Source organism: Panthera onca, chromosome B3 (assembly GCF_046562875.1).
Source record: "Panthera onca isolate mPanOnc1 chromosome B3, mPanOnc1 haplotype 2, whole genome shotgun sequence".
In the NCBI taxonomy this organism is placed as follows: Eukaryota; Metazoa; Chordata; class Mammalia; order Carnivora; family Felidae; genus Panthera; species Panthera onca.
In genome coordinates, this window is record NC_138344.1 from 18,529,429 (window position 1) to 18,549,412 (window position 19,984).

The 19,984-nt window shown below is 50.4% G+C and overlaps 1 protein-coding gene across 4 annotated transcripts in view; it reads right to left on the reverse strand.

Moving 5' to 3' along the window:
- Positions 1–17,944, reverse strand: part of ADAMTS17 (ADAM metallopeptidase with thrombospondin type 1 motif 17) — a 343,034-nt gene extending 325,090 nt beyond the window's left edge. For all 4 annotated transcript variants that reach the window (XM_060617804.3, XM_060617802.3, XM_060617803.3 and 1 more), the window contains exons 1-3: positions 17,772–17,944; positions 16,913–17,283; positions 5,098–5,263 (exon numbers count right to left, since the gene is read on the reverse strand). In XM_060617804.3, the coding sequence (XP_060473787.1) occupies positions 5,098–5,263; positions 16,913–17,283; positions 17,772–17,850 (616 nt within the window). In that variant the 5' untranslated portion in view covers positions 17,851–17,944. The remainder of the gene's footprint in view (positions 1–5,097; positions 5,264–16,912; positions 17,284–17,771) is intronic.
- Positions 17,945–19,984: the final 2,040 nt, after the last annotated feature.

Below are 19,984 nucleotides of genomic sequence, written 5' to 3' on the forward strand. Positions count from 1 at the left end.
CCTGTTTCTAATTTCTTCTAAATTTGTTTTCTACCCTATAGGCATTTGTGAGTGTTCTCAAGAATATGCCCCCCCACCAGCGCAGCTGGAAGTCTAACATCACTCCTCATCTGCGTGTTCCCCTTCAGCAATAACCCTGAGAAGCAGACAACACTGGTATCATCATGTCAATGTTACAGAGGACAACACAGAGGTGGTTACAGACTGAATTGTGTACTAGAACTCTCAGCAACTTAGAGTACAGTGTTTGAAGAGAAGGTCTTAAAAAGGTAACTAAGTGCAGATGATGTCATCAATAGGCTCTAATCCAATATAATCAGTGCCCTTATAAGAACAGAAGATTAGGACACAGACACGCACAGAGGGAAGACCATGTCAGGACACAGGAAGAAGGTGGCCATCTACAAGCCAAGGAAAGAGGCCTCTGAAGAAACCAACTCTACGAACACCTTGACCTTGGACTTCTAGCCTCCAGAATTGTAAGGAAATAAATGCCTACTGTATAAGTCACCCAGGCTGTGGCACTTTGTTCTGGCAGCCCTAACAAGTTACAACAGAGGCACAGAGATATCAAGGGACTCTCCTGGGGTCACATCCAAGAAAGACAGAGTCAGGCTTCTAGCATGTTCTCCTTTCTTTCCTTTGGAATAATTCTTAAACGATCAGTGTCTGCTTTTGGAGTTAATGTTTTTATATGTAAATAAACACTTAAAATATTAAGATGGAGAAACTCAAAGTAGTAGCATTTTAATTCCATTTATGTTGGGTTCTTCTTCCAGTTAAGACGTAGAAGAACATGAAACAACAAAATACTGTATAAGCTATGAAGTCATTTTAAGTTTATTTATTTGCTTTGAGAAGGAGCGTGAGTGGGGAGGGGCAAAGTGAGAGTGAGAGAGGGGTGGGGGTGGAATCGCAAGCAGTCTCTGCACTATCAGCACAGACACCAACGCAGGACTCGATCTCACAGTTCTCGAGATCTCACTAGCCATGAGATCATGACCTGAGCTGATATCAAGAGTCGGATGCCTAACGGACTGAGCCACCCAGGTGCCCCTCATTTTTATCCACTTGGGCAGCTGAGGTCTTGATGACATTTAGAGTAGAACCAAATTTCAGAGGAATGGAACTCTTCCTAAGTAAAGACCATGAGCCACTTTTATCCCTGGACCACAGATGAGATAAGGAGCTAAGAAGCATCAGACAGAGGATCTTGCGGAAGTGTGGGGGGAAAAAAACAGCCAAATTCTGACCAACCATGTGAGCTGAAATGACGGGTCAGACCTGGAGTAGAGGTCTGACCTCTGGTCCACCAGATTTTTACCGATATGGCGGCCCGTGAGAAGCCGGGATGAGGACAGAAAGCAGAATGATACCTCCGTGGTGATGTGGGGGCTGGGACCGAAGCTCTTTTGGTCCTGCCTCCAGACATGTGAACCAGTGACGAGCTGGAAGTCGTCCAAGTTGCAATCCAAATCACCCCACTTCATCTCCAGACTCAACAGTAGAGTTTACCTCCTGAGCCCTGCTGCCTCTCTGTCACTACAAGAGAAGCTGGCTCAGGACAGGCTGTCAGAGAGAGAAGCAACTTCTGAGGAGCCCCACCTGCATAGCCTACCTGAGGTCCAACCTCCTGCTCTGCTCCTCAGTTCCAAGAGCCCAGGGCAGTGGTGGTGTTGGTGGTTAAGCCAGTTTGGTTTCTGTCATTTCCAACCAAATGAATCTTAATGGATGCAAAGCACAAGCCCCAACCAATTATTTATTGCAGATTATAAACACAGTTGTTATGCAAATTATGGCACAAATTAGCAATACACAATTTCTAAAGACTTGTGGCATCCTCTAAATACTCACTAAAGTTAACTTTATAATGCTATATAAATGAACCAAACAATACTACAAAATAACTGTAATGATCTTTTAAAACAGTCATAACAGAACTTGAACTATAAAGCAGACATCTAGAGCGCCTGGGTGGCTCAGTCGGTTAAGCATCCGACTCTTGATTTCAGATCAGGTCATGATCTCACACTTCTAGCCCCACATCAGGCTCTGTGCTGACAGCACGGAGTCTGCTTGGAATTCTCTCTCTCTTTCTCTCTCTCTCTCTCTCCCCCCTTCCCTCCCCTGCTCTCTCTCTCTCTCCTCAAAATAAATAAACATTAAAAAAAAAAAAGAGATATCAATGTCTTTGCAGGTACCATTGTCAGATGGCATATCTGGGTTATAAAGAGCCCACCGAAACACTATAGGATTCCTATTCTGACAGTGCCTTGTGGCAAAGGAGTTTTAACATTCTGCCATCTACCTCAACCATCGACATGTTACATCTACCGTGATGGAGGAGAAGACAGAGATTGAAACTGTTACTAAAGTCCATGAAAATGCTAAGTGGGGAGATTCTAAACAGAATCCAATGGAGAAATTAAAATAAGCATAGAAGACAGACAAAAAGTTTTGAAGTCGAAATTGAGACACATTTAAAAATATCCAAACTGCCAACTTAGTTGTTGGGAATAGCCCCCAAAACCTTCAAAAACTTGTGCTGTGACAAAAAAGAAAAAAATGAAAAAAAAGAAAGAAAAGAAAAGCCCACAGACTCCATATTTTTCACGCCAAGTTCCAACCTGGAGTGATGCTTTATGGATCAGTTTATAAGGTCCTAAAAATAAGGAGCAATAAAGGTGATAGGATAAGACTGTCCTCTCCCTGGGAGCCCCAAAGACTGCCAGAAAGAAATGCAACCTCAGTAGTACCTACAAGAAGGCAGTGGGTCCTCCCAGGAGCCTCCATTGTGCTAGTCCATCTAGTCCATCCCTGGAGAGAACAGGGTGGCTTACCACAGTTCAACTCTCAGGTAAATTGAGCGTTTCACGGAGGAGGAAAAAATCACTACACTCCTCACCTGCAAGAGCCAGCTGGTTACTCCCAGTCTGGGTCCAAAGTCAGGGCAACACAAGATCCAAGACAAGGCACAATGCCACATCTGACAGCCATGTTCATCCCTAGAGAATATGTTCCCGTCAGAAATCTTGGATGATTAATCTGATTCATACGTCCGGGAAAACAAAAATGTTACCTTGCTGGTTTCCCAGTAAATTGATTTTCTCAATGTCTAAATTAAATTTCTGAACTCCCAGAAAGTTAATTCACACTAGATAGGGCCTAATTGACTGTTAATTAGCTAAACTTATTAGAAGGCCCACTGTCTGTCTCAATACAGCAACAAAATTTACAGCGTATTTCACACAAAGCAAGAAGGACCAGAAGGGAAATAAATACACACCTTTCTCCCGTGTCCGTGTACCTACCCAGGCCAGAGCCTGGCACGGCAGAGCACACTGATGGGAGGTGTGGGGGCAGGGAAGGGGAGAGGATTTTTTTTTTAACGTTTTTATTTATTTTTGAGACAGAGAGAGACAGAGCATGAATGGGGGAGGGACAGAGAGAGAGGGAGACACAGAATCGGAAGCAGGCTCCAGGCTCTGAGCCATCAGCCCAGAGCCTGACACGGGGCTCGAACTCACAGACTGTGAGATCGTGACCTGAGCCGAAGTTGGACGCTTAACCGACCAAGCCACCCAGGTGCCCCGGGGAGAGGATTTTTTTAAGCAAATTCAGAAATTTCTCACAAGGCTGCTCTTAGTTTAACTTCATCTATATCACATCCTCCCCACACTGTTTTTGTTCCTTTCCTTCATTACAGGCTAAACACTCCATCAAAAGGGCGCCTTGTAGCCAGCCTCAGAGACAAAAATGCAAACCTGAGCACAATGTATCATTTGGTCAGCAATCCTTGGTATCACGCATGCCCCTAAAGAGTATGTCAATGGGGGGAATGAGACAAATATTCCATGAGATCAGCCACTTGAATAGAGGCAAAAGTGAGAATAAAACGTATTTGCCCTTGGACTTCATTGTGGGGCCCTGCCTGGTGGTTCTCACCTGCAAAAACCCACTTCTGATGGCCCACTGGTGCTATTACTCTCGTCTAATACTCCTTAGCACAGTGATTCTCAGCACCAGCTGAACATTAGAACTGCCTGGGGAGGTTTTAAATCACCAGATGCCCAGGCTGTGCCCGAGACCAATTAAAGCAGCTCTCCGGGGGGGGCAGGACCCAGGCTTGAGTGACTGTTAAAGCTCCCCAGGTGATGCCCATGGACAGCCAGTGCTGAGTCCTACTGCCTTTGCTATTCCCCCTGCCTCTAAAACAATATATTCACATTAGCAGCAGAAAGCGCACTCAGATGTGGAATGACCAACAGTCATTTACTTTGAAAGCAGATTTTTTTAAAAATGCTCCACCGAGACTGTCAAGTGGCTTAAAATAACACACCAACATCAAGCCGAAACATACAACCAACCAACTTACCCAAACCCCTGCTTCCTATTAAAGAGTATTTTTTAGGGGCGCCTGGGTGGCTCAGTCGGTTAAGCATCCGACTTCGGCTGAGGTCTCACATTTGTGAGTTCGAGCCCTGCATCAGGCTCTTTGCTGACAGCTCAGAGCCTGGAGCCTGCTTCGGATTCTGTGTCTCCCTCTCCCTCTGCCCCTCCCCTGCTCACACTCTGTCTCTCTCAAAAACAAATAAATATTTCCAAGGTCATTGGAATATCAAACCAAGATACTATATTTCTTTATCCAGGTAAGTCTTTAAATGCCAAAAGCACAACTCCCAAACGTCAGCCATGGGGTCCCATGCCCTCCAAGGAGGAAGTGCCACCTGTGAGAAGCAGTTTATCCGTCTTCATCAGGGGACAGTCACAGGAAGACGGCCAGTGACACAGCAGGGTCAATTTCACAGTGACTGTGACATATTCTTAAACACCTGATAAGCCACAGGTGGCTCAAACAGAAGCACAGAAAGCAAGAACCCTGGGTTCTCATCCCCAAGCTACTTATTAGAATCATGCATGAAATGCTAACACCAATCCACATAAACAGGAAAAGGAAGTGGCCTTAGGGGCAACAAACAAAACAGCTTCAAAGTACCGGGAAAGGTGAGTTCTTGCTCACATGATTTCAGTGCATTTGGGGACATGCAACGGTGCCGAATGGTGTGTGCTGTCAGTCGCGAGGTTTCCCAGACTCACCTGTTAGAACCTTGCAGAGCTGCCCAGGTATCGGGGCCTCGGTGGAGGGGCTGGGTGTCAAGGACCATTTGCGCCTGACCAGGTGCTCTCGTCCGCTGAGTGGGCCCCGAGAGCTGTTGAGTGGCTGGATTAGCACCTGCTCCTGCCCAAGCTGGATGAGGCCAACCTGCCCAGAAAGAGGGAAACGGGACATGAGTCAGCCTCATTCACACACACCCACGACGCCAACAACCCGAGGGCAGCAAAGCCACCTGGCTATGGCCTGGTCCCCACGTCTGGGCTTTGGCTCTGCAGGTTGCTCCGATTTGCCGAGCCCAAGAACGAGCTTTTGTGTGACTTGAAACATCCCACCCAGTGGCTGTGTTTGGGGAGGGGCGGTGCAGGGGTGCAGAGATATATACCACAGCACCCACTTTCCAGGTTCACTTTCAAAAGAAATGTATTACTTTATTATTAATAAAAAGAAACTTCCTTTTAAAAATTATTCCTTAAATCATCCTCCAAAAGCCCACTTGAGGAAGCAATACCAAAACTGTTGGGAATGAATGACAGTTACATCCTTAATGGGAAAAACTGCAGCTTATTCCCGGGGATATTTAGAATTAAAGAGGATGGCTGGGGTGCCTGGGTGGCTCAGTTGGTGAAGCATCCGACTCTTGATTTCGGCTCAGGGCATGATCTCCCGGTTCGTGAGTTCAAGCCCCACATCGGGCTCTGCACTGACAGTGCTGAGTCTGCTTGGGATTCTCTCTGTCCCTCTCTCTGCCCCTTACTCCACTTGTGTGCCCTCTCAAATAAACAAACATGAAAGAAGGAAAGGAAAGGAAAGAAAGAAAGAAAGAAAGAAAGAAAGGGAGTCAGTCCTGTGGTAGGAATAGCTTTGTGATAGGGGTTTCGTACATTTTGTTCAGAACTTGCGGTGTTTGGGACACCTGGGTGGCTCAGCTGGTTAAGCATCTGACTTTGGCTCAGGTCATGATCTTGAGGTTTGTGACTTTGAGCCCTGCATCAGGCTCTGTGCTGACAGCTCAGAGCCCTGGAGCCTGCTTCAAATTCTGCGTCTCCTTCTCCCTTTGCCCCTTCCCTGCTTGGGCTCTGTCTCTCTCACTCTCAAAACTAACTAACTAAACAAACAAACAAACAAATAAATAAATGAACTTGCAGTCCTTAAGAGAACTTGACAGTGTCCAATGAATTAGATTTGTGATTCTAAAGTCGAGTTAGATTTGATTTTAAAGTTTTATTAGGTCTATAAGCAATATTAGAATGTGTAAGACAACTTGAGACTTCCCATGTTTATAGGACTAGCTTATTAGGTTTGGACACTTGAGTATTTACAAAGGGCTCCTCAGCCAATGAAAAACCTTGACAAGGAAACTGAATATGTTAAATTTCTCAATGCAGGTTTAAAGGTTTAAAAGTTGTTAATTGCCAAATTTACAAGGGGGGGGCAAATCTTATCTAAAGCTTCCTTGAAAAGGATTGCAAAAACCTTCCTAGATAAAAGGGGTTAAGAGTACACTTATGTAGATGAGCACAGAGAAATGTACAGAATTATTGAATATTGTACACCTGAAACTAATAACTGTATCTTAATTATACTTCAACAAAAATCGTTGGAAAACTTGCTAGATTATAAATAGGATGTGATTTGTTTTTGGTTTTTTTAATGTTTATTTTGAGAGAGAGAGAGAGAGAAAGAGAGAGAACATGGGCTCCAGGGGAGGGGCGGGGGAGAGAAAGAAAGATGGGGGAAGAGGGGGGGAGGGGGGGGAGGGGGGGAGGGGGGGGAGAGGGGGGGGAGAGAGGGAGGGGGGGGAGGGGGGGGGGAGAGAGGGAGAGGGGGGGAGAGAGGGAGAGAGAGAATATCCCAAGCAGGCTCCACGCTGTCAGTGCAGAGCCGAACGCTGGGCTCAATCTCACCAACCATGAGATCACAATCTGACCCGAAATCAGGAGTTGGACATTTAACCAACTGAGCCACCTAGGCGCCCCTAAATAGGACGTGATTTGTAAACTGAAAGGAAAATTTAAGACCTAGGATTTTTAGTTTGCTGCTTTAACAGAGTGAATACTAATTCTAAAATAAATATACATAGTACAGAGAACTTTCCTATCCCTTGGAACCAACGCTGATGGCACGAAACCAGTTTGTGCTCCTTCCCTGGGATACTAGCTATCATCTTCCCTTCTGAGGTGTCAATAAAGCAAGGTAAACCCCCCACAAGGAACCCGACTGGGTCAGGGCTGGAGAAGGACCCGTGTTTGCACACTGGTCTGTACAGTGCCCGGTGCCTCCTCTGAGTGGATGCCCAAGACCATCTTGGCTAACCAGATTCAGTAGATCAAGCAGATCAGTCTTAGGCTGAAATGAGCATCATCTCTTCTCTCTCTCCTACACTATTCTCCAAAGGCCAAGTCATACTGAACCAGGGGCTCTCAAACTCCAGCTGCACATGAAAATCACCTGGACGTCTTGGTAGGCCCTGAGAATGTGCATTTCTAAGTAGTCCCCACGTGATACTCACCCCACCAGGCCAGGGACCAGGCTTTGAGAAGCATTGCTCTCCCTCCCAGCCAGTCCTCTGGTCTCAAGGACAGAGCTCCCTCAAGCCAAATGGTAGAACTCCTTTACGTTTGGAAAGGATGCCTGGATACCAAGCCTCTCTGCAAGTACATCAGATCAGCGAGTAAGATCGCCTACAACTTTGAGCCCCCAAAACACAGGGGGAGACCGTACTTACAGCTCTACACAGATCTCAAGGTTTCCATTTCATTAGAACTTCTGCCAAGAACAACTCCGAGATTTTACTGCCCAAATAAAACTGTCTTAAAGTGGCACTGTGTGGCCTGCAGGGAAGCACGGCCTTCTTCCCTCTCCTTTGAAGTTAAAACTTGAATTTGTTCACGAAGATACTTCGGGGAGACTGAAGTGGATGCAGAAGGTGGCTGGGGGGGTATGCAGGGCTCCACTACAGCTACAACTAAAGAAAGCCTCAGAGCAGAACACACACCTCCGTGACCGTGGCGAACACTTCCATGTGTCGAAATAAAGTTGGCAGGGATGGCCCAGCACGTGGGATGAGCCCCACATGGAAGGAGCCCTGTGCTCTCTGGAGGATGCGCTCAACCTGGACTCTTCCTGAAATGCTCTGGCTTTGGGAGGCCACAGGCCCCCTTGAGACTAGCACTTTCAGGGTCAGTTTCCAGACCAGTCTAGTGTTTGCATTCACAAGCTAGTGTAAAAGGCCAGTTAGCAGGGGCGCCCAGGTGGCTCAGTTAAGCATCGGACTCTTGATTTCAGCTCAGGTCATGATCTCACAGTCTATGAGTTTGAGGCCCACAATGGGCTCTGCACTGACAGCACGGAGCCTGCTTAGGATTCTCTTTCTCCCTCTCTCTCTCTCTCAAAATAAATTAAAAAAAAAAAAAAAAAAAAGGCAGCTAGCAGGTAGTTCTAATGCAATACAGGAATACAGCATGGCCCATTGGTGAGGAAGCCTGCAGGTACATACACACAAGCATAATCTAGCCCCTTGCAGCTCTGCCTCAGCAGGTCTTGTTTGGAGGGGCCCACGTGCTGGTTCCTACCCCTTCAAGGGAGGAAATGGGAACGCTGGTAAGATGATTATGTGGCCTGATGGACTGCATCCTCCCTGGCGGCTACTTACCCGCCTGGGACCTGACTTGTAAGCAGAGATGTGGCCTGGACCAGCACCCAGGAGGGAAGGAGCCGGGCACAAGCAAGGACATTGCCCTGCCCCTCCCCCAGTCTCACAGTCTGTCACTAGGCTCCCTGAAATGTCTCTTAATGCTCATCCTGCCATCACATTACCAATGATAAAACGTTCTGCTGAAAAGTGCCGCTTATGCCCCTACTCACACACAATCTAGGCCCAGGGCAAATACTGGTCAGCCCTCTTTATCTTCTCCTGACCTTCCCACTTCCTCCTTTCTTCCTCCCAAAGCCCTCCCTCCTCCCTGGCACTCTGTGTTGCAGCCCACTGCCCACTGTGTTATGGGGCATTTGTCACAACCTAATCGTTTGTTCCTCTGAGACAGGATCACAGTTATTCCTCCTTTATTTTTCCAGTGTCTGCCACCTAACAGTTCCTCAAGAAAATGTGAGTGGAGTGGAACAGAATCAAATGGGCTGGACCGGCATGAACTTTCTGTAGTCTCCTTAACTCAGTGATTCTCATCCCCGGCTACACATTGGAGTTGTTTGGCAAACTTTAGAAACTCCTGATGCCCAGCACCCACTCCAGGCCAACTGAATCCGAATCCCCGGGGGGTGGAGTTCTAGCACTGGTATTCAGAGCTCGCCAGGAGATTTCAAAGTATAGCCAGGGCTGAAAACCATTGGGCTAGCTTTTTTTTTTATGTTTTTATTTTATTTTTGAGAGAGAGACAGAATGTGAGCAGGGGGAGGGGCAGAGAGAAGGAGACCCAGAATCTGAGCTGTCAGCACAGAGCCCAATACAGGGCTCGAACCCACAAACCGTGAGATCATAACCTGAGTTGAAGTCAGATGCCTAACCTACTGAGCCACCCAGGTGCCCCTCCCCCACCCCACATTGTGCTAGCTTTTAAATGGGTGCCAGCGATGCACTTGATTTAGTTGTCTGGAGGCAGCCCGGATTTAAACTGCCTGCATGAACCTGGACCTTCCTCTGACCGTGGGGCTCTGCCCCCTGGCTTCTAGCCCACTGCTGCCCTGTGGCCCCAGAAACTGGGCAGAGCTGCTTAGATTTGCATTAACCCTCTGGTCGCCATCTGTGCTGAGAGGTGAGACACAGGGATATTCCTCCAAGGCCAAGGAAACAGCAGTTATGAGCCTGATGAAAGAGGCCTGCAGACTTCATCTGAAGAGGCACCACAGTAAAGGAATGCCTGTAGCAGATAGGACTGGAAGCCCTGAGGCTGCGTGGTTTTAAAGGATACAATGATCCTCCATGAAACGGTGTTCTTAAAAGAGAAATCTAAAGTTTTCTAAGATGTGGTATCCCACCAAAGAAATGTGTGTCAAATAAAATGCCATCAGGTATAACCTGATATTATAACAGTTCAGAGTGGCTCCTTCTCAATTCTCTTTGTTCTGGTGCTTTCTTTGAAGGGTTTCTGCACTGTGGTAGGAGAGCGTTATAAATCAGGTGTCATGAACTCCACCCCACCCTCCGAAGCAGAACTGCCTCTCCTTGCAGCGTGGAAAATGCACGAAGGACACACGGGTTTTCATCATCTGCTAACATCAGCACAACTTCTCAGCATCACGTAGAAAATTAAGATCATGCAAAAAAAACCCAAAAACAAAAAGTGTGTCCTATGGATGCTCTAGAACCAAAGCACACACCTGTCTGAGGGAAGGACGCCCCGTGACTGCAGACCTTGCTGTCCCATAAAGACCCCACTGGAACTTTGGTACCTGGGGAGCCCTCTGAGCTCTTTCATCAGGAGGCTGTGGCTCCTTGGTTAGCTGGTGTGGGTCTTAGGTTGCCGCCTCCCCATCGATGGGCTAGCGTGGGTGGTTTGAGAGTATGAAGCAAATGGGGTTGTTAGTTTGCCTCTTGCATGAGCAAGTCTGCTTCCAAGAAGGAAAAAGAATCCTGTGACCTCAGGGCTGCCTGTACCTGCCTCCAACTTTCGGGGGGGGGGGCCTCAGAGGAGCTCCTGCGGAAGAGGGGCTCCCCAACCGCCCCCATCGAGTCCCACTGCCTCTCTCCTGGAATGCCAACCAGAGCCCCCTTTCAAAGTCCAGCCGCTGCCTCTGCAAACACCAGGTGCCTAAACTGATTCTTGGTCTTCCTTCTGAAGCCAGCTTCCCCCGCCTTAACATGGGCCAGTCACTGCCAGGCTCTCCCTCTTTCTGATCCCTAGAGTCGGTCACAAAGACTCAGCTCTTCTTCAGAATCTCTCCTGCATCATCTTCCTTCCCATCTCCACCACTCAAGGCTTAAGCTTGTCTCCTCGGGCCTCTGAATGCTCTCCAACTCCAGTGCCCCCCCCCCCCCCGCCACGCTATCACCAGGGACCCCAGTCAATAGCCAGAAATGCTCCCCATTGCTTCTAGGCCGGTGATCCTCAAAATGTGGTCCCAAACCAACAACGGCACTTGGGAATATGTTAGAAATTCAAGCTCTCGGGCCCACCCAGACAGGCTGGATCAGGAGTGCTGGCGGTGGGGCCCAGCCACCAGGGTAACAAATCCTCCAGGGAAGGTGGATTCCAGCTCAAAGCTGAGAACCACTGCTCTAGGATAAATTCCAAATGCCTTAGGTTGGTACCCAGGGCCCCCGCCTGGTCTAAGCCACACACCTGTCTGTTCAGCTCATCTCTTACCATTGCCTTAAATTACCACTCCCACCCCCATTCCGCAGCTGCCTCATGGGCCCCTGATCTGGCGAAGAACCTGGCTTTGGAGGCTTTGGGGTCTCTCCACCCTCTTAGAACCTGAGCCCACCCCCTTTGCTCCAATCCCACTTCTCCCTGAAGACCCCACCCCACCCTTCTGCCACCATGCAGGCTCCAGTACACCTTCCTTCCTGGGCGTACCTGGACTGCCTTCTGAGACAGGGCCCACCTTGTATTCCTCTCTGAGCCCCCGCAAAGTGTCCTACACAGGGCAGGTGTGTGATAATGATCTGTTCATTTAGGCAACAGTGTTGACTGACTGGTTGATTTATAACTGGAAAAGTCTGGGCCCCGTAGGGCAACAGAAGAAACCTGTTTTTAATGCCTTAATGTGCCAGGCCCTCTCCCTAAATGATTTCACAGACTCGATCTTACTTCATTCTATCAATAGCCACACAAGGCTGATGTTATTTACCCGTCATCTTGGCTGCAGACGGAACGTTCAGAGGAGGTGGCTCACTTAGGATCATAGCTCCAAATGGCCGTGCAGCCTCATTTCCTAAAGAACAAGAACGTGACCGTGCATCTGTGTGCAGAGGCGTGCCGGGGGAAAGGATAGCCAGTGACTCTGCATGGTTCCCTCCGACGTACTGACTGCAAAAACATCCCCCGCTGCACACGTCCCAAACCAGGCAGCTGTAGCATTTCAAAGCTCAGGAAATAAGCCCCAAGAATGCAATCAGTCTAAGACCTCTTTGGTTTATCATCTCATCTTGCACTTCTTTCTCTTAAGATGTTGCCAACTAAACAAAAGTTCAGATGGGGAAATCTAGTTACGTGCCGTCAGTAGGACACTGGGGAGGGTTACGCGGCCTAAGTGATCCCCATGAGCAGTGGGCATAGAAAGTCACCATGAGGTCACATGACCATTCTTCAGAGGAAGAGGTGGAATGCCCCAGAATCCTCCGATTCAACATCTTCCCTTCAAATCCTTCATGCCTCCCAAATTTTGCACAATCTTTTCCCTTATTTTCCTTACCTTCCCTAACAGCCACTCAACTGTTGTCTTTTTACAACACTTTAAAAATGTGTATGCATTTTCCAGATACATTTATGCTGTATGTGATAAGTTCTTCAGTAATCTTAGCTGATGAATCACTTAGGACGCTGTGCTCTCCCCACACCTGTACCAATAGGATGATGTCGGACACTGTATTCTGTGCTATTTGCTCCCTTCCGAATGGTCTCCATACAACTTTTGCCACGGCGGATTCCTATTCGGCTGTATGCAATCAAGTGGTGCTGTATCAAAAAGCTGGGCAATTTTATAATCAATCCAAATAGAGTCTGAGAACTCTAAAGGGAGAGGCAGCCACCTCCCACACCTGCCCCTTCATCAGAGGAGTCACGCAAACGCAGGCTGCTTTCTTGAGAATGGAGTCCCCAACTCTTCCGAGCCACCTGCTCACTGACTGGCTGACCACAGCCCCACTTTGTTCTTATCTGTCTAGCTCATGGAACAGAGAAGAACATTCTTGCAACGCTCTCACGGAGATCATAAATGATGTGCTACCAAAACAGCCCCCTGCGCTGCGATCAAGCGGACCAGCCAGAGCCAGGTTGAGCTGGGCCATCAGGTCAACCCCAGTGACCAACCGGGATGAAAGACTCCAAGCAAGGGTTCTGTGGAGTATGGCTGTGACTCCAAAGAAAGCAGGAACATCCCTGACCTCTCTGTCCCTCTGGGGTGGCCTGGAAAATGGGCATGGCTTCTTAAAGTCCCACAGCCCAGAGCTCCTGGATGTCCTGTCTGATCTCAATATTTCTCTCACAGCACGCGGCAGGCAGGTCACGGCCTCAGCCCAGAAGCGATGGACAGATTCAGGTGGCTGGACTCCCCTGAGCTTACATCCGTTAAGGAAGAAAGGCCACCACTCAGCAGCCCAAACCCGCTGGCAGGCGCCTCCCCTGCTCTCTGTCCTCATGTGTCCTCCCCTTTATTCACTCATCTCAGACAAGGAACACAGCCTTTCCAAAGACTGACACTCATTCTATCCCTTAAAGTTCCATCTCGGCGGCCTGCTCGGGTGAAGTTTAACCTGATTCCAATTCCGCTGGCCTTCTATGAGCTGGTCTGATTCCCAGGAGGCAGCTGATCCAAACTTACATAAACTCTCTGGGGGTGGAAATACCTTCCTCACATGCCCAAAGTTCACTGCTTTGAAATCATACGGTTATAGAAACCCTTCCAAAAACTTACGTGATGTCTAAGGACTCCCTGAAATGTAAATAAAATGAAGAAGCATAAACAAAAAACAATTAATACTTGTACCTATGGTCTTTGAAGAGCCAAGAAGCGCAGCCTGCATGGCTTCTCAAGATAAGACAGAGACAGGGAGAACATCACAGGGCCCACGCCTCTGCCCACAGTCCAAAGAAGGAGGGGCAAAATGGAGCACGAACTTTGCGCTTCATGCCCCATAAACAAGCAATTATCTATTCTAATCATGCATCTCCTTCCCTTAAACCGATAACAAACATCTCGGAAGACAGCACAGATGCCACGCAGAGGGGAACAGAACATTCCCCGCCTGTGCACCAAACACTCCACACTAAGCCATTTGGGAGATGTTTAATGCGTCAGGACTTAATTACTACTCAACGTCGGAATAAAGTTTTATTGAATACAGCCACGTCCATCTGTTTATTTACCGTCTATGGCTGCGTTTGCACTAAAAGGACACTGTGGACTTAACCGTGACAGAGACCATATGGCCCACAAGGCCTAAAATATTGACGATTTGGTCTGTTACAGAAAACGTTTGCCAGCCCTGGGGCTCTACATGATCTTTAGATACAAAGAAGCTATGGAATGCTCCCATCTGTGGACATCAAAAATCTCCTACTTGAGGGGTGCCTGGGTGGCTGAGTTGATTATCTCGTGGTTTGTGAGTTCGAGCCCCGTGTGAGTCTCTGTGCTGACAGCTCAGAGCCTGGAGCCTGCTTCGGATTCTCTGTCTCCGTCTCTCTCTGCTCCTCCCTTGTTCGAGCTCTCTCTCTCTCAAAATAATAAACATTAAAAAAAATTTTTTTTTAAATCTCCTACTTGCAATAGCTCCTCTCCCACACCTTGTTGCATCCTGTCCTGACGAGCACACCACACACACCATAATCCCGACTTCTCAGTGCTTCCACCAGGGTCGACAGCGACTAACACAACATTGCCACCCACCTGAACTGCCTCAAGTGCACGTGAGCACCAAAATCAAAGCAAGCTAGAGTGCGATGCAAACGTGGTTAGCCTGAGATCCTGCTGCTCTCTTTTCCCAACATGTCTCCAGGGCTACCCCGCAACCAAGGGGCCCGCTCCAAGTCACCACGCTGCTGTCTCTTCCTTCCTGCCTGCCTCCAGCCTTCCTCCGTAGAGTGTACTTGGGAAGAAGTGTCCGACATCCAGCTCATACGAACAGGATGAACACAGCAGACTAAACAACAGAGGCGTCTGCTCACGCAGGAATTTTAGAATCTCAAGTCTTAGAGGTGCACCAGCGGCTGGCATACGCTGAACTCAGCCTCTTGGCGGGGTTCCTTTATCTAAAGCACAGCGCCCTCACATGGTGCTGAAGGGAAGGACAGCCTTCCCGAACACCGGAGGACTGAAGTGAACCCTCTCTGGCAGCTCAGATGCCACCTGTGAGAGGGCCCAGCTTTCAACTCTGTGAGGATTTGGAATCCACGGTATCCAGATTTCCACCCTCAGCCCCTTCACAGATAGCTCCTCGCTGGAAACTTTACACCAAGAAGTATAAACTCTGACCTCTAGAGAAACTCACTAAACCACAGCAAATGGGATTCAGATGTTTCCATGTACAGTACAGTGATGTGACCTAGACTTTAAACACTTTGGCAAAAACAGGAAAAATGATGTGGGCCTTCCAGTCCCTCCCAGAACATGATACAGCCTTGACCCGAGTCCTACGGTGATCTGAGACTTTCTCACTCCTACTTAAGACTCCTCACCCACAGCCCACATTCTCTGCCCCCTGTTCCACATTAGCTCCTAACAGGCTCCCTCCACGGTCCGTTTTCCTTGTTTAACCAAAGACGCCAATTTCTCCCAGGCCAGCAAAAAGCAGATCATGTTGATCAGGACTCAGAAAAGTCTTTCAAGGAGAATCAGTGAAAGCCAATCCTAGGAAATTACCCCCAGAGTTCCTCTACAGGGCTGGGAAGAAAGCAGAAGTCTTACATAAAGACTTGGACCCCCAGGCTCTCTGGCTCTGCTGCAGATTCTCGAGGACTTGTTGCATACTGTGTGGGGGAAGGGCTAGAGAATTCTAGACGGTGGAGCAAGATAAGGCAAAGGTGGGGGAAGCCGTCTCTTCTGCCAAGGAAGAACAGACGCAAAAGAATAGCAGGCGCTGCATCCCCAGAGGCAGATCATGACAGGAGATAGAGAAACAACTTGTGCATTTCATGCTCTGAGCCGATACCAAGCTTTGTGGTGGGGCAGCCCATCTGCCAGCCATGTGCACTCCTAGGGGGCACAATGGAGGAGCTGAGAAGCATTTGGCTGGGCACCAGCATGCAGTGAGCAAGTGGGAGCACAAGCGGGGCAGAGGTGCACAAGAACGTCCCCGGCCCCTCCGAGCACTGTCCCAGTGCCTCAAATGTATCAAAGCAGGGTCCCTAGGATGGGGTAGCTACTGCCACAGCAAGGGCGCTTCTGGGGACTGGAAGGGGGTCTTATCACCAATGGTAAGCACCCCTCAGGCCTGGCTGAGGGTGGCTGCTTGTGGTATAAGGGAACAAGGGTATAAACACTCCCTCTCTTGGTTCTCACGTTTCAGCTAAGAAGAGAAGTGTAGTGATCTGGCAGGGGACCCCTCCAAACTTTCCTTCTCTGGGTAAACACTCAAAAGGACAGAAGGAAGGTGAATGAGTGCTCACTACCCTACCCCCACATCCAAGAATAGATGCGATATACGCCTAAAGTGTTCCCCAGGAGGCGCACACATACACACCTGTGCAGATGGACATCAATCGTGTTCTGTCTACACCTGGGTGAAGTGCGCCTCTCAGTCCAGAGGCCTGACAGGTTTCTTCTCCACCACACCGGTGCCCCCCTGGGCGGACTGCTGCATACCCTCTTATGCAACCCCCGAACAGCGCAGTCCCTGTGCACTTCAGAGGTTCACTACCTGGCTACTGGATCAATACTGGATCTAATTATCCAGAAGAAGGCACTGGATAATTAGACGCTTCCCTTCTCAACCCCTTTGCTCAGACACCCTCCGAAAGGTCAGGGCGGGAAGAGGCGAGGTTCCCTTCGGATGGCAGGAGAGCACCCCTGGAGGCTGAGCTTCCCGCCGAGGCACCCCCACCTCATCCCAACCTCCCCCAGGGACCACCCCTGACTCCATGACAGAAAGACGCGCAGACCCGCAGGGGGCGCGGTCAGTACCAGGCCGCCGCCGGCGCCGCAGGCGCTGAGCGAGACGAGGGAACCGGGGTGGCCGAGCACGCGGCCCGAGTAGAAGCACAGCTCGGCGGGGCGTCCGCGGCGCCCCGCCGCGCCGGCCTCCTCCACCTCGAAGCCCCGGGACAGGAAACGCAGGTCGTGGCGAAGCTGCAGGTACAGGTCGCGCCCGAAGGCCGGCAGGTGCAGCAGCAGGGCGCGCTCGCCGGGCCAGACTCGCAGGGCGGCTGGGGGCGCGCGGGGGCGCCGGCGCTTTCGAGGCCCGGGGGCCCCGGGCAGCGGCGGCAGGTGCACGTCGTCGGGGCGCACCCGCCGCGGCAGTACCACCTCCACGTCGGCCGCCGCGTCGCCGACAGCTGCGGGGAGAGAGGAGACGCGTCAGCGCGGCGGGGCCCGCCCGCCCGGCCGCCCGCCCTCCCTCCGGCCGCCCGCCGCGCACGGGGTCCAGCGCTGGGCACTTGCGCCAGCGTGGGGACAACGCGGCCCCGGGCGGGCGCTCCCCTCCCTTCCCTCACCCCGGCACCTCCGTGCCGGCCGGCGCCTCCGCCCGGGCCCCGCGCCACCCGGGGAAGGTCTCCAGCCCGGCCGCCCGGAGCACCTCCGGGGCCAGCGGCGCGGCACAGGCATCCGGAGACCCGGCGGCTGCGCTGCCGCCCGGGAGCCGCCTGGAGCCCGGTCCTCCGCCGCGGCCAGCACCCCCTCGGCCCCGAGCGCTGTCAGCGGTCCACCGCCGGACCCCGGCCGCGCAGGCAGACGGGGGCCGCCAGGATGCCTCGGGAGGGCAGATGGAAGGTGGCCGCGAGAGGCACGAGCAAGGAAGGGGCGGTGGGCGAGGGAGCGCTACCTGTGCCCGGGTCCAGTCCCCAAAAAAGCAGCAGCAGCAAGGGCAGGACGAGAGGAGGCAGCAGGGCGCCGTCACACATGGTATTCGGGAGGAGCAGCCCCCCAGAAGGTCGCGGCGAAGCAGGAGCTCGCGAGGCGGCGGCGCCAGCCGGAGTGAAGCCCTCCAGCCTTTGGAAAAAGTAATTAGCGCTGCGGACAAACCCAACGTGGTAAATCCCAAGCCCCGCCTTCTCCTCGGAAGACAGGGGGCGATTGGACTCTCGCTTTCCCCTGCCCCGCCTCCCGCTTTCCCATTGGCTAGGACAAGTCTAAACCAGAGTGCGTAGTTAGGTTGTAAGCACTTTCTTACACGTGGTTTCTGGGCAGTGGCGGGGACGGGACACCAGGTGGCGCGAGGGAGCCTCCTGGAGCTGCGCTAGCCCGGAGGACTTGGGAGGACACCTGACTGGGTCTTCAGAGTTTGTTCTCCTTGTCAAAATGCTCTCTGACCCTGCTGCCCCGCGTGCCAAGAAGACAGGCCGGTTTCAACCATAAAACCATATTCTATCCGCATCTAGAGTAAAACTAGTTTGGGTTGTCTGCCGCTGTATACTTCTTGCACACCTGATGGTTACATACAACACGGCGGTGTTTATCCAAACCCCTCACACCTCCTGTCCTCTTTATCCTCACAGAAGCCAGGAGTCCAGGCATGATCACACCCTCTTACAGACTGAGAAACTGAGGGAGAGAGACCTTAAGGAGCTTGCTAAGTTACCCGGTGAGTTTCTGTCAGAACAGGAGCTAGAGCGTAGTCCTGACTTCCAGCCCGGTGCTGCTTACAATGAACAGCAAGGGGCTTCAAAGGCAGGCAGGAGGCCATATTAGCCCGATTTTATGGGTTAGGAAACTCGCACAAAGTGGCAAAGCCTGGACTTGAATCTTCTGGCAACAAAATGAGTTCATTCTGTTCCCACCAGAGTATAACTGCGGTTTGCAAGAAAGATGATTCCTTTAGCTTCCCAAGGAGCATCTTGTAGAAAACAAAGCAAAATAGAATTAACTGAAACACTCCCCGTTCTCGGGTCTCCCCCCTCCACTCCGTGTCCTGCCTGTTACTGTTTTCTCAAAGCAGAGAGTTACAGTACTCTTAGTGGATTCTGCTTGGGGCCTTTCAAAATCTAAAATTTATCCGAAGGAATCCAGAGGTGGGGCGCCTGGGTGGCTCAGTCTGTCAAGCGTCTGATTGGTGATTTTGGCTCAGGTCATGATCTCATGGTTTGTGAGTTTGAGCCCCATATCAGGCTCTGTGCACTGATGGTGGAGCCTGCTTAGGATTCTGTCTCCCTCTCTCTCTGCCCCTTCCCTGCTCTCTCTCCCTCTCTCAAAAAATAAACTAATAAAAAAATTTTTTTTTTTAGAAAGAAGGAATCCAGTGATGAAAACTGTCCAGCTTCCATGACATTTAATTAACCCCAGGAGTCAACTGTGTTCCTGGTTCTCAATAAAGCCCACTGCTTTTACTGTAGCAAACTCGCTACTCTGCGCATCCTCCAAGGTATGGCCGACGGAATCCTTTCCTGCTTTGTCTACCCCTGCCCTCCACAGGGGCTGACCGCTGCTAGCCACTTAGCTCCACGGGCTGCCACTCACTGCTACGTACCACACATCCACACTCGTCCAAAAAAGGCTTGGAGCTTTTTCCCTCCCCCTTGACAGCAGCCTCAGCCCCTTGCTGATGGCACGAGAAATAGTGGTGAGCTTTTCGATGCAGCTTTGTTAGCAAAAGAGCCTCCTGGGGCAGACCTGCCCCTGAAAGCCAGGGAACAGCAGCCACTGTGCTTCGTAAGAACAATTACTTCTGCCATTTGAGGTAGTCATCATCAACCTACGACATGATGCTCAAATGCATCAGTCCTTAGGAGCATGCAAACTAAAACACCAGCAAGATACTGTTCCATCCCCCCAGACCGTCCAAGACCAAAGAGCTTGGAAACATCAAGCCTTGGAGACGTTCTCCTGCCCGTGGGTGGGAGTGTAAATTGGCACAGCCACTTTTGACGAATAACTGGGCAAACCGTAGTAAAATCTGAATGCTACACACCCTACAACTTTGCAATTCCTCTTCTGGTTCACTACCACAGAGAAACACTGGCATCCATATAAGAATGTTCACCACAGTGCATTATGAAAGGGCAAAAATATTGAAAACCTGAATATCCATCATTACGTAAA